This window comes from Physella acuta, unplaced genomic scaffold, assembly GCF_028476545.2.
Source record: "Physella acuta isolate Inbredline_101_S28 unplaced genomic scaffold, ASM2847654v3 ptg000723l, whole genome shotgun sequence".
NCBI classification, from domain to species: domain Eukaryota; kingdom Metazoa; phylum Mollusca; class Gastropoda; family Physidae; genus Physella; species Physella acuta.
Genome location: NW_026732241.1, coordinates 98,760 through 112,379, shown reverse-complemented (window position 1 = coordinate 112,379; position 13,620 = coordinate 98,760). Strand labels below are relative to the sequence as shown.

Sequence of the window (13,620 nt, the reverse complement as noted above, 5' to 3'; positions counted from 1 at the left end):
ATCTCCCATAACACTAATCCACACCTCCCATAACACTAATTCACACCTCTAGCACTAGACCACACCCACAACAGTTTACAACTTCCCTAGCACAAATAACATCAACTTCACTACATAAACCTTTCGTTTTTTCCAGGAACTTTCTGAAATTTCATTTTTATTTTTGCAGTACTTAAACAAATCTGAAACCACTAGACCATTGCAACCCACTGCCTCTACCATCTGGGTGTAACTAGGCCAAGATTTCCCACCGTGTTCAGCTAATGTGGTGTGTTATGGGACACACAGATTAAAACAGTCTCTAGAAGGAAAACCCAAAACTAAATTTAGACCAGGTCACCTATAGCTGACAAAATAATCTCTTCAGTGACCTTGTTTTTCTTTGCTGGTAGACTTGTTATTCAAAATTTTAAAACACGCAGCTCAAAATAGTACACTTTATGTGCATTCGTGTATGTTTCTTAAAATGTAAGTAGCTTTAGTAAAATAAAAGATTATGTTGTGAATTATATTCAGAGACGGGAAAATTCTATTTTTAGAAGGTCGGCCTTTTCAGTTCAGGCTAGACAGTAGGTCAAGGCTTTTCTTAGAAAGTGGACTGTGACGTTGTTTCGGTTTTGTCAATGACATCGGAGCTTCATAGTTTTTCCAAACACGTTTACACTGGACATTCGGACGTGCATCGACCGTACGTGCATACATTTGTATGAGGTGAGTAGTGTACGATAATGTTTGTTTATCTGTTTGTTTTAATAGTATAATATTAATTATGTATGCTGAACACATTGTAAAGTGAAAGTACTAAAAGTAATACCAAACGTATACGGATGTAAATGTATACCCAGTGTTTTTTTATTGCAAACGCATGCGTAAGAAACTACCTAAGTAGTTATTATCAATAATAATAATAGGCCTACTGAAAGCTTAATGCTTTGTTTAGATCTAGGTTTAAGTTATAATTGCAATAGATTCCCCAATATCTTGTTTATACGAATGTATAATTAAAATTTATGGTTAGGTTTAGGTCTAGGATTACATTTCTGAAAGCAATATATTCTCCAAGATCTTGTTTATACGAATGTATACAAGTTTGGATAACCGACACGTGTTTATATCAGAGGCGTAGCGACCCCTCCTGGCGCCCGGGGACAAACCTTCAATTTGCCCCCCCCCCCAAATAATTTTTTTTCATAATGCAAATCTGCAACTAAAATGAGCTATTAAATTTTTTTTCAACCCATTTTGGCGCCACTAGAGTTGGCGCCCGTGAACATATGTACCCACCCGCCCCCACCTAACGACCAACACCCCAACCCCCTCCCCCGCTCCATACACACATACACACACAAATCCCCCCCCCCCACACACACACCTTATCTCAACAACACACCACGTTACAACTAATCCCCCCTCCACACACACACACACACCAAAATCCTATCCACCCACACCATGCAACCAACTCCCACTAACCCCCCACTTAAGATCTCCACACACACACCAACTTACTCACTAATACCCCCCACCAAACACCCAAGTTGCCCAACGGCACCAAACACGTCTAGTCCCCCCCCCCCTACCACTGCAACGCCTCCCCAGGTACCCCACTGTGAAGACATGAGTTACATCAGTTTTAGATTTTTATAGCCATATGCTGTGATGGTAAATGCATAAACCTATTATGTTTACTTATACATTCAACCATTCAAATAGAAATTTGGCTAAGCTATAATTTAAAATAAAAATAAAAACATTGTTATGTCTAAATATATAACAAACCCACACCCCTTTCCTTTTAATACAAAGGTAAGAAATCACAATAACCCACTTTACCTTGTGATATAATACATGTGTACGATCAACCTAGTTTCGGTTTCAGTGCTTACCTGAAGCAGAGGGAAGGTTTGTGTGTGGGGGGTGGGGTAAGTGTGTGTGTGGGCGGGAGGGGGGGGGGGGGGGGTTAAAAGCTTAGCATGTCGCATCAATCAGGATGTGAACACATGTTGCTTCCCCTTTTGGGCATGACAGTTCTCCTGTTTATACAATAGCTTTGATGTATCTCTTTTGTGTGCACTGCACCCTCCACTCCCTCGAAGCACGTGCACCGTCCTCCCTCTCCCCATCCCCCGAGCGAAATAGAAAAATTATATAATTAATAATATAGTACTTTAACAGGGCACCCCACTCACCCCCCACCCTGAAATATAAGTGCTTCCCCTTTTCACTACCCCGGAGAAACATGAAAGAAACAGTGTTTACATAACCTATGCGTATAAAGATATAATGTGGTCAGCACTATGTCCAGAAGCCTTAACCCCCCCTCCCGAAACGTTCTCAGAGAAGACTATACATGAATACATGTACATTCCTATGAGAAATTATTTACCTAGTACAATAACCCGTATGCTCGCGTGGTCATGCGCACTCGTTGTTTATTCGCACCAGCTTATCAGATCTAGTTGTAATACTTCAGCCACCCTTGTTATCTCTTGTTGCTGTTAGGAATGAGGGGTGGTGTGATGGGGGGGGGGGGGGGGGTGCAGGCGTCAAGTTATGTAAGTCCTAACACCATCTTCCGAGTCGGTAATTAAAGAACAAAGCGGGATAAATCTGTCTACTGTCGCACATTTTTACAGTTGCGTCCCTTTCACTCTCTGATGGAGTTTACTGGTGACGATATAAATATAAAAACAAAATATCACAGTTATCAAGCAATATTGAGACTTAAAAAAATAAAACACGTCTCTTAAAAAATAAATTAACAATTGATGACTAATGTATATATTTCGTTTTACACCTGGATCACATCCTTGTTTGATACACCTCGATTGTTCTCAAGGTCAACACACCTTGTGGTCACCTTGTCCGTCCCTCCCCCAACCCTTCCCTGAACCTCAGTCGTAGCTTTGGTTAGTTTCGGTATAACGAGCCTTTTTTTTTAGGAAAACTTATGCGGGTGTGTCGAGGATTAGTGTTAAGGTCAGGAATAGGGCTTGGCTGGATTAAGGATATTTTTACAAGCTTTGCTTAGATCACAGCCTGGGTTTGTGACTAATCTGTAGCTCAATTTTGACCAACTTCTGATTCAACGATTTCGTTCAAATTTTCCAGATACCACCGTCTTAGAGGGCAATGCATAGATATCTATTTTTAAAATGTAATTTGATGTTAATTGAGTCATAAAAATTAAACGGTTTCGAAACTAAGGGATCATAACAAGATCAAATGCTATTAAGGTTAATGTTACCGCTAGGGCTATGGTCAGTGTGTGGGTTATGGCTAGGGTAATGGTCAGTGTCTGGGTTATGGCTAGGGTTTTGGTCAGTGTCTGGGTTATGGCTAGGGTTGTGGTCAGTGTGTGGGTTATGGCTAGGGTTTTGGTCAGTGTGTGGGTTATGGCTAGGGCTATGGTCAGTGTGTGGGTTATGGCTAGGGTTTTATGGTCAGTGTGTGGGTTATGGCTAGGGTTTTGGTCAGTGTGTGGGTTATGGCTAGGGTTATGGTCAGTGTGTGGGTTTTGGCTGGGGTTTTATGGTCAGTGTGTGGGTTATGGCTAGGGTTTTATGGTCAGTGTGTGGGTTATGGCTAGGGCTATGGTCAGTGTGTGGGTTATGGCTAGGGTAATGGTCAGTGTGTGGGTTATGGCTAGGGTAATGGTCAGTGTGTGGGTTATGGCTAGGGTTATGGTCAGTGTCTGGGTTATGGCTAGGGTTTTGGTCAGTGTGTGGGTTATGGCTAGGGTAATGGTCAGTGTGTGGGTTATGGCTAGGGTTTTGGTCAGTGTCTGGGTTATGGCTAGGGCTATGGTCAGTGTGTGGGTTATGGCTAGGGTAATGGTCAGTGTGTGGGTTATGGCTAGGGTTATGGTCAGTGTGTGGGTTTTGGCTGGGGTTTTATGGTCAGTGTGTGGGTTATGGCTAGGGTTTTATGGTCAGTGTGTGGGTTATGGCTAGGGCTATGGTCAGTGTGTGGGTTATGGCTAGGGTAATGGTCAGTGTGTGGGTTATGGCTAGGGTAATGGTCAGTGTGTGGGTTATGGCTAGGGTAATGGTCAGTGTCTGGGTTATGGCTAGGGCTATGGTCAGTGTGTGGGTTATGGCTAGGGTTTTATGGTCAGTGTGTGGGTTATGGCTAGGGTTTTATGGTCAGTGTGTGGGTTATGGCTAGGGTTTTATGGTCAGTGTGTGGGTTATGGCTAGGGCTATGGTCAGTGTGTGGGTTATGGCTAGGGTTTTATGGTCAGTGTGTGGGTTATGGCTAGGGTTTTATGGTCAGTGTCTGGGTTATGGCTAGGGTTATGGTCAGTGTGTGGGTTATGGCTAGGGTTTTATGGTCAGTGTGTGGGTTATGGCTAGGGCTATGGTCAGTGTGTGGGTTATGGCTAGGGTAATGGTCAGTGTGTGGGTTATGGCTAGGGTAATGGTCAGTGTGTGGGTTATGGCTAGGGCTATGGTCAGTGTCTGGGTTATGGCTAGGGTTTTGGTCAGTATGTGGGTTATGGCTAGGGTTAAGGTCTGTGTCTGGGTTATGGCTAGGGTTTTGGTCAGTGTGTGGGTTATGGCTAGGGCTATGGTCAGTGTGTGGGTTATGGCTAGGGTAATGGTCAGTGTCTGGGTTATGGCTAGGGCTATGGTCAGTGTGTGGGTTATGGCTAGGGTAATGGTCAGTGTGTGGGTTATGGCTAGGGTAATGGTCAGTGTGTGGGTTATGGCTAGGGTAATGGTCAGTGTGTGGGTTATGGCTAGGGCTATGGTCAGTGTCTGGGTTATGGCTAGGGCTATGGTCAGTGTGTGGGTTATGGCTAGGGTAATGGTCAGTGTGTGGGTTATGTCTAGGGTTTTATGGTCAGTGTGTGGGTTATGGCTAGGGCTATGGTCAGTGTCTGGGTTATGGCTAGGGCTATGGTCAGTGTGTGGGTTATGGCTAGGGTAATGGTCAGTGTGTGGGTTATGTCTAGGGTTTTGGTCAGTGTGTGGGTTATGGCTAGGGTTTTATGGTCAGTGTCTGGGTTATGGCTAGGGCTATGGTCAGTGTGTGGGTTATGGCTAGGGTTTTGGTCAGTGTGTGGGTTATGGCTAGGGTTATGGTCAGTGTGTGGGTTATGGCTAGGGCTATGGTCAGTGTGTGGGTTATGGCTAGGGTTTTATGGTCAGTGTGTGGGTTATGGCTAGGGTTTTGGTCAGTGTGTGGGTTATGGCTAGGGTAATGGTCAGTGTCTGGGTTATGGCTAGGGTTTTATGGTCAGTGTCTGGGTTATGGCTAGCCCCTGGTAATAGCACCGAGGTTAGTATAGCGATACTAGCTTAGACGTAAACGCAAACATGTCTATTTTATTTTTTACAGTACATAGTACCAAATTGTCTCACCGCCTACAACTCGCTACCACATACTACTTCATCCAAACTTACCATGGGTGTTATCCATAAAGCGCGTCACGGTTTCTTAAAAATTTACCCCCCCCCCCACTCCCCTTCGTCACACAGCGTTACAAAAAAGCCACACCCCCTTCTCAAAAATGACAGCACATCACCTACTACCTCTCTCAACTTCGCGATTTAAAAAAAAAATTGATTTCTTTCTCAAATAATTGCTGAGCATCGTCAAAACTGAGTATATTAATCAACTTCTTTAAAAATTTAGAAAAACAGTCTTGTAAAATAACAGCTGTAGTACAGTTTCTAACATGACTTTTAAAATCCAAAAGTGGGTCGACATACTTTATGTCCCCCTCGCTTCCCCTCGTCACACATCGTCACAAAACTCCAACCCTGTCCCTCGCCCTAAAAAGTGTGACACCGTTTCTGAAAGACCCAATACATTCACATTATACATTTTCTTTCCTTCTCTGGGCCTGAAACACCCCTCTATTGCTGCGACAAGACAAAAGCTTCAACCATTGATGCTCTCTTCAGGAAACTTTTACCACTAGAAATAACATTTTCTTGGAAAACGATACTAAGCGAATTACAGAAACACTTCCCACAAACAAAAAAATAAACTGTTTCAAGCTTTGAAGTTACTTCCGGGAAGAAAGGATGAGACACCGATTGTCTAGGTTTTGTCTAAAAGCTATTTTTAGATTATCGCTGACGTCACATTAGACGCGATGTATAGTGTGTTAATCTTGATCAACAAACCGAAGCCGATAGCCTTATTTGTCTAAAAGTTTATCTATTCAATCGGCTGTTTGTTATTTAGAAATTCCTTCTGATGTCCCGTCAATAACTCGACGTCTGCCAAAACAAACAACGCTTCATTTCATCACAAGTAACATCAAATTGTCTGCAGGTTCAAGCAAATTTTTAAAAAGTTTTTAAATTGCGTAAAACATTTAAAATTCCGAAATAAAAATTCGGATGTATATTTTTAGCATTGTAAGTAATTTCTACTTATCTGGCTTAGATTTTTTTTTAAATTTCCCGAGAAAATTCAGTTCAGTTCATGTTGTCTGCTGTTCAGCCGAGAAAATTCAGTTCAGTTCATGTTCTCTGCTGTTCAGCCGAGGCATTTCAGTTCAGTTCATGTTGTCTGCTAAGCCGATGAAATTCAGTTCAGTTCATGTTGTCTGCTAAGCCGAGTAAATTCAGTTCAGTTCATGTTCTCTGCTAAGCCGAGGAAATTCAGTTGAGTTCAATTTGTCTGCTAAGCCGAGGAAATTCAGTTCAGTTCATGTTCTCTGCTAAGCCGATGAAATTCAGTTCAATTCATGTTGTCTGCTAAGCCGAGGCAATTCAGTTCAGTTCATGTTCTCTGCTGTTCAGCCGAAGAAATTCAGTTCAGTTCATGTTGTCTGCTAAGCCGAGGCAATTCAGTTCAGTTCATGTCTGCTGCTAAGCCGAGGCAATTCAGTTCAGCTCATGTTGTCTGTTGTTCAGGTTTAGAGTCACGGCCGTCAGATGACGATGGACATCCTGACCCCCGTCCCCATCTCCTCCTACCACGGGTGCAACATCACCGTCGTGGAGCACTACACCGCAAGCTGGAACTACGCTTCCGCCCATGGTCAGTTTCTTCTGGAATCGCCTCTGGCCGCGGGTCAAACATTTGATCTGGAATTTCACGGCGAAGGTACGTGGTCATATTTTTAAAAAATTATATTTTAACAACGTATTTATTTTAATTTTATATTATAAAACAGACATGGTGATCTATGTGGGCAGATGAAGTAGATTTAATCCGTATTAACGCGAGACACGAATGTCATATGACCAGCCGGTATGACACGAATCAGGTACTCATTAAAGCTAATTGGACTCATTAACACATTTTTTTTACACGAACCTGAACCTGAGAAATCAAGGGCAGCAATTTCTTACCACTCAGCCAATCTAAACGCATGTGTCGGAACCTTGACCTTTCAACCAACCCTAACAGATTTATCTAACCCGACCTTCCAGCAAACCCAGATCTCAGGTCAACCTAAACCAGTGATTCTAACTTTGACCTTCAGCCCCGATAAACTGGTGTATCTGGCCTTGACCTACCAGTCAATACAGGCTCGTGTGTACGACCTTGACATTCAATTAACCTTAACCTTGACCTTCTAGTAAACCCCGATGCATGTACCTGACCTTCACCTTCCCTCCAACCTAAACTCGTGCATCTGACCTCGACCTTCCAACTAACCTAAATCTCTTGTGTCTGATATTGACCTTCCAGGAATAATGAAAATCGAAGGGTTCCCCACGAAGCTCGCGGCGGTCGAGTGGTTGACCTCCAGACACCCCCTGTCCGCGACCAGCAAAAGGATTCGAACCCACAGCCTCGTCCATCTCCAAGTCTCCATGATGGCTGATGGCAACACTATCGCGTTCAAGTCGAAAGATTTACCGAGGGTGAGTTATGGTTCTTGTCGTTTTGAGATGGTCTCACATTCATTTTTGTCATTTTTGAGATGGTCTCACACACATTTTTTGTCAATTTGAGATGGTCTCAAACTCTTTCTTGTCATTTTGAGATGGCTTCACGCACATTTGTGTCATTTTGAGATGGTCTCAAACTCTTTCTTGTAATTTTGATATGGTCTCAAACTAATTATTGTCATTTTGAGATGGTCTCACGCACATTCTTGTCATCTTGAGATGGTCTCAAACTCATTCTTGACATTTTGAGATGGTCTCACACTCATCAATGTCATTTTGAGATGGTCTCCCATACATTCTTGTCATTTTGAGTTGGTCTTACGCACATTTTTGTAATTTTTGAGTTGGTCTCACATTCTTGTCATTTTGAGTTGGTCTTACGCACATTTTTGTAATTTTTGAGTTGGTCTCACATTCTTGACATTTTGAGATGGTCTCACACACTCTCCTATGATCTCTGTCTATCCAGATGACACTATCTGGCACGGTGCTGGCATTTGACATCCTGTATGGTGATGTGTGTGTCTCAATCTTCAACCACACCAATTCTTCCCACACAGACATTAGGTTTGATGCAGACTTACACAGGTAGGTTGATTAAGTTTAATGAAGATTTGTAGAGGTAGGTTTACTAGGTTTAATGAAAATTTGTAAAGGTAGGTTGACTAGGTTTTATGAAGATTTGTAAAGGTAGGTTGACTAGGATTGATGCAGATCTGCACAGGTAGGTTGACTAGGTTAAATGCAAACTCGCACAGGTAAGGTGATAAGGTTTACTGCCGACTTGCCGAGGTATGAAGGTTATATGCACGTGTGTTCACATTTAGTCTATTATGTAAAAATTGATTTATCATTTTTTTGTGAAGGATGATTTTACATTAGATATTTAGGGGGATATGTATTCAATTTTTTTTTTTTTTTTTTTTTTTTTTTTTTTTTTTTTTTTTACTAACTTAACAGAAGCATTAATAGTAACCTTTATCTTTAAAGTAAACCACTTCAGACATTAAACTTATTAATAATTGTCAGGACATTTGTCAGTGAATACATAATAAATGTCAGTTTTTTTGTCATACATAATAAATGTCATGCTTTCCGTCAGTGAACACATCACCATCGCCCAACCGTCCAGCCGCATCTGTCACGCCTGGCTCAACCACTACAACCCCACCTCTCTGTGCAGCCTCGACAACTGCCCTTTGACCCTGGGCACCCTGCTCCAGCTGGAGGTCACGGGACCGGAAGACACCAAGAAGACCGGAAGTTACGTGCGCGTGTGTGTTGCCAGGCGGCACAACGTGTACGAGAACAACCGAGTGGCCAGGTGCGTGGGGACGCCGGACTGTCCGGAGTTTAGCGGGGATAAGATCCCCATTACGTCACAGTGCCGGCAGATAATCCTGATTCAGGTCTTCCAAAATCACCTCAGTATTTGTAGGTGAGTTAATAACAATAGTATTTGCAGGTAAGTCATTCATAATCACCTTAGTATTTCCAGGTGAGTCATTCAGAATTACATCAGATTTGCAGGTAAGTCATTTATAATAATCTTCGTATCAGTATATGCAGGTAAGTTAACAACCTTAGTTGTAGGTGAGCTTGAGTTAACAACCTCAGTATATGTTGGTGAGTTATTCATAATCACCTCAGTATTTGCAGTGAGCTATTTAGAACTACCTCAGTATTTGCAGGTGAGTTAAAAACATCAGTATTTACAGGTGAGTTAACATCCTCAGTATTCATAATCACCTCAGTATTTGCAGTGAGCTGCTTCGAACTACCTCAGTATTTACAGGTCTTTAAAAACTACCAAACTATTTGTTGTTTTTCTCGCTATCAACACTAGAGAGTGACTAAGGTTGTTCATATCTTCAATACAAAGACAAACTTTTAAAAAAAAAATTAAATTACTTGACTCATCGATCTCATTAACGTTTTTATTTTATCTTTCTCCCCAATTAGCGACGGTCAGGTGGTCCCTAATGGCGGATACAACGGTCGAGTGACCGTCAACCTGGATGACGAGTGTGCACTGTGGTTTGAGGTGCACCAGGTCAAGCTAAAGATATGGCACTGTACAAAAGGTGAGTACTTAAAGATATGGCACTGTACTAAAGGTGAGTACTTTGTGACACTGTACAAAAGTTAAGCTCTTAAAGATATGGCACTGTACAAAAGGTAAGCTCTTAAAGATATGGCACTGTACAAAAGGTAAGCTCTTAAAGATATGGCACTGTACAAAAGGTGAGTACTTTGTGACACTGTACATAAGGTAAGCACTTAAAGATATGGCACTGTACTAAAGGTAAGCACTTTGTGACACTGTACAAAAGGTAAGCACTTAATGGACAGGTGAGTCTCAGTATGGAATTAATGTTTACCTGTATACAGAATGACTTGTGAAATCGCCACGGTTAATAAATAACTTATACAAGTAAAAGTTTAGGTAGGATAATTTGACATCGTATCAAAATACGGACAGAATTAAGGCGAGGGGCGATAATGGTTCATGATTACAGTTATAGATTGGGCTAGGGTCAAGGCTGACCAAAGCATAGATGTGGTTTGATATGCTGTCGTTGTTTTCCAATCTTATTTAAAACTCGGCAGTTATTTGTCTACTGTGAAGCGCGTTTAGTAAAGGGGGACAACAAAAGAAATATTGAACACAGAGCAGGCAATGAAGAGTTACTGAGTTATAGGAACACATTTTTTTTTTAAAATTAGTTTTAAATTACTTTTTTTTCTTTTTATGACCGGTGTTTGACAGGCTTAGCTGCTTACTACTATACAAGTATTCAATTATTTTATTTATTTATTTATTTATTTTTTAAACCAGCCGACAGTGATGTGCAACCTCCTAGTTTCCCCGCTCCTCCAGTGCCGCGGGTTCGCCGCCAGACTAGGCTGACATTGGACTCTGAAGGTTACTTAAACCACAACTCAACCCACAACTCAACCCACACCCCAACCCACAACCCAACCCAAAACCGAACCCACCGGTCAACCCCCAACCCAACACAAAAGCCAACCCACAGCTCAAACCACAGGTCAACATACAACACCATCCGGAAACCAACCCCCAACACAACTCGCAACTCAAACCTTAACTCAAACCTCAGCTCAAATAACCCCACCCCCCGGGACCGAACGACCCCCGGGTCAGACACCAGCAGCCACACCTACTTCCCTATCACCCTGCTGACGACCTACGCCAACGGCAGAACTTTCTCGAACGATGGAGCCTCCTGTAATTCAGCCACCACCACCACCACCAACAACAACAACAACACTAACAAAACCACCACAACCGATCCCGACTGCGAACACTACCAGAACCTCCAAAACGAGGTTCTAGAACGCCGTGTACTCTCCTCGTCCCGATCACCTAAACCAAGATCGACTTCCGGTGAAACGACAGCAGCCAGGCGTATCAAAACCCCGCGAGAACATCGTACCCACGGGCCGAGAGATCCCCGACCCCACACCTCCTGCTACCAGAATTTCTTCAAGAAAAGACTAGGCTGGAAATATCCCACCCAGAGACCAAAGTGCAGACATTCTAAAAGAGAGACATCCACGGAGTTAAAGTTCACTGATAATGGCGACAGGGGCGGTAAATCAGACAAGGGGGATAACTCACGTGAGAAAGTTCGAAAAAGCGGAGACAACTCTTCGTGTATGGCGAAGAGTCATGAGATCGGGTACGTAAATCGAAATTTAAATAAAAGTTCTGAAAAGAATCAGCCGCAAAAGGAAAAATCGAACGAGTCATGTAAAGGATTTCAAGACACGGTGCCTGTACAAGGTGGGACTACGCCTGTATACAGCAGGGCTGTACGCCCTAAAACAGCCTCTAACGACAGCCGAACTGATGCAGCTTCTTACGACAGCCGAGTTGTTTCCAGCACCATCAACAGCTCGGCCACACCACGCGACAACAGCACAACCAGCAGCTTTTGGATCTCCAGTAACGGCAGCTCAACAGGCATTTCGGGCACCATGCCCCAGCCATCTGACGAAGAAGACACCGAGGCCAAAGCTCTACCCTCCCCACCTCGACACCGCTACACCACTGTTCTAGAACACCACAGTTTCATACGCTCTACTTCCCCTTCCCTCACCGGAAGTTCCGCTCTAGAAACTCGACCTTTGACCCCTGCTTCTACCGACCAATCTCAGACCTGCTGCAAGGAATTCCAAACCATGCGTGACGACGCAGTCTCCGATAACGACACCGTATTCACCTGCAGCGAACATCTCTCCCACAGTTCGAACGGTTCTGAAAATAGTGATGTTCACGACTCCAACAACATGGGAGATGACTCTAATATAAATATCAACGAACTGAACCGATCTTCGATGGGATCAGGCGCCTGTTCGGTGCTTATGCGACAAAATAAGATAACCCCAAATAGGAACATTATTGCCAGCAACTCGCTGAACGACGTTTCATGCAGGCGATCAAAGAGCTTTACCGTCACGATTGAGAACGGTCCTGTGATGAGGCTACAGGAGGGCAAGAGGAGTAACTCTGAGAGCAGCAGCACAGACTCGTATGGAAGAAACTTCAGCCCGCCTTGTCCCGGGCGAGATTCCAGAAAACCGCAGAACTAAACTAGCTTCAACATGCGTATTAAATTTTAGACATCAGAAGAATCATAGATTTTTTTTCAATTGAAACGATGTTGAAAAACTTAAAAAAAAGTATTATGGTTAAAAAGGAAACAAAAGTAGTACTACTTCACACATTTGTAAAAATGTTGAAGCCTCTATATGAAGTAGATTTGAGCTTTATCTAACGTTACGTAGGCCTATTAGAAGGTGCCATGTTCACATACTCAGTGGAGTTATCAACGTCCTACATACTCTTTTCAGTAGCCGAACTAAAGACACTGTTTGGTACAGATTGTATGATACACCACACCACTCTTGTAAATCTTATATTGTTATGAATAAACCATATACAATTAAACTCTCGTTAGCTTAGTATGTGTGCTGTTGCATTTTCTGAATTGTTTTCGTGCATAGTAATAAATGAACTTATTTTAATGTATCAGAGTTATAAAACGTTACATAATAATTAGGTACTGTTTTGTTGAAGCTAAACTGATAGTTGGAGATTAGCATCATGCCATGACACATCGAATATATATTTTCTGATGGTGTTTCTGGTCAGTGAAATGTCAGTACCGCCACATGCTAGACTTTCAGGAATCTCTCGGTGGGGGAGAGAGGGGGTGGGGGAACGACCACTGCCCTATACACCCCTCCAGACAAAACAGAAACAAAATGTATAGTTTATTTAGAAAATATTAACTTTAACCAATGCCCCCCCTTCCCTTGCTCCAGAAAATGTAAGTGCGCAACCCCCCACCCCCTTCCCCATTTGGAAGTTTACAAGTCTACCTGTCTAGAGCAATACTGTCTAGCTACAGCCATACCACCTAGCTACAGCCATACCACCTAGCTATAGCCATACTATCTAGCTACAGCCATACCATCTAGCTACAGCCATACCATCTAGCTACAGCCATACCATCTCGCCACAGCCATACGACTCACCTAGCTACAGCCATACCACCTAGCTACAGCCATACCATCTCGCCACAGCCATACCATCTAGCTACAGCCATACCATCTAGCTACAGCCATACCATCTAGCTACAGCCATACCATCTAGCTACAGCCATACCATCTAGCTACAGTCATACCATCTAGCTACAGCCATACCATCTAGCTACAGCCATACCATCTA

General features: G+C 42.9%; 1 protein-coding gene across 1 annotated transcript; it reads left to right on the top strand.

The window, feature by feature from the left end:
• Positions 1–395: 395 nt before the first annotated feature.
• LOC131949971 (uncharacterized protein DDB_G0286591-like) lies at positions 396–12,836 on the top strand. Its single transcript, XM_059311944.1, has 7 exons — positions 396–711; positions 6,876–7,068; positions 7,660–7,835; positions 8,332–8,450; positions 8,965–9,300; positions 9,825–9,946; positions 10,702–12,836. Exons 2-7 carry the CDS (start codon positions 6,897–6,899, stop codon positions 12,477–12,479), a joined length of 2,703 nt encoding a protein of 900 aa, XP_059167927.1. The 5' UTR covers positions 396–711; positions 6,876–6,896; the 3' UTR covers positions 12,480–12,836.
• Positions 12,837–13,620: the final 784 nt, after the last annotated feature.

Excerpts from the sequence above, each read along its gene's own strand:
- LOC131949971 (XM_059311944.1), top strand. The coding sequence starts at position 6,897 with ATGACGATGGACATCCTGACCCCCGTCCCCATCTCCTCCTACCACGGG. Across the intron at positions 7,069-7,659 it reads TCTGGAATTTCACGGCGAAG|GAATAATGAAAATCGAAGGG; the intron begins GTACGTGGTCAT and ends TTGACCTTCCAG. Across the intron at positions 9,947-10,701 it reads GATATGGCACTGTACAAAAG|CCGACAGTGATGTGCAACCT; the intron begins GTGAGTACTTAA and ends TTTTTAAACCAG.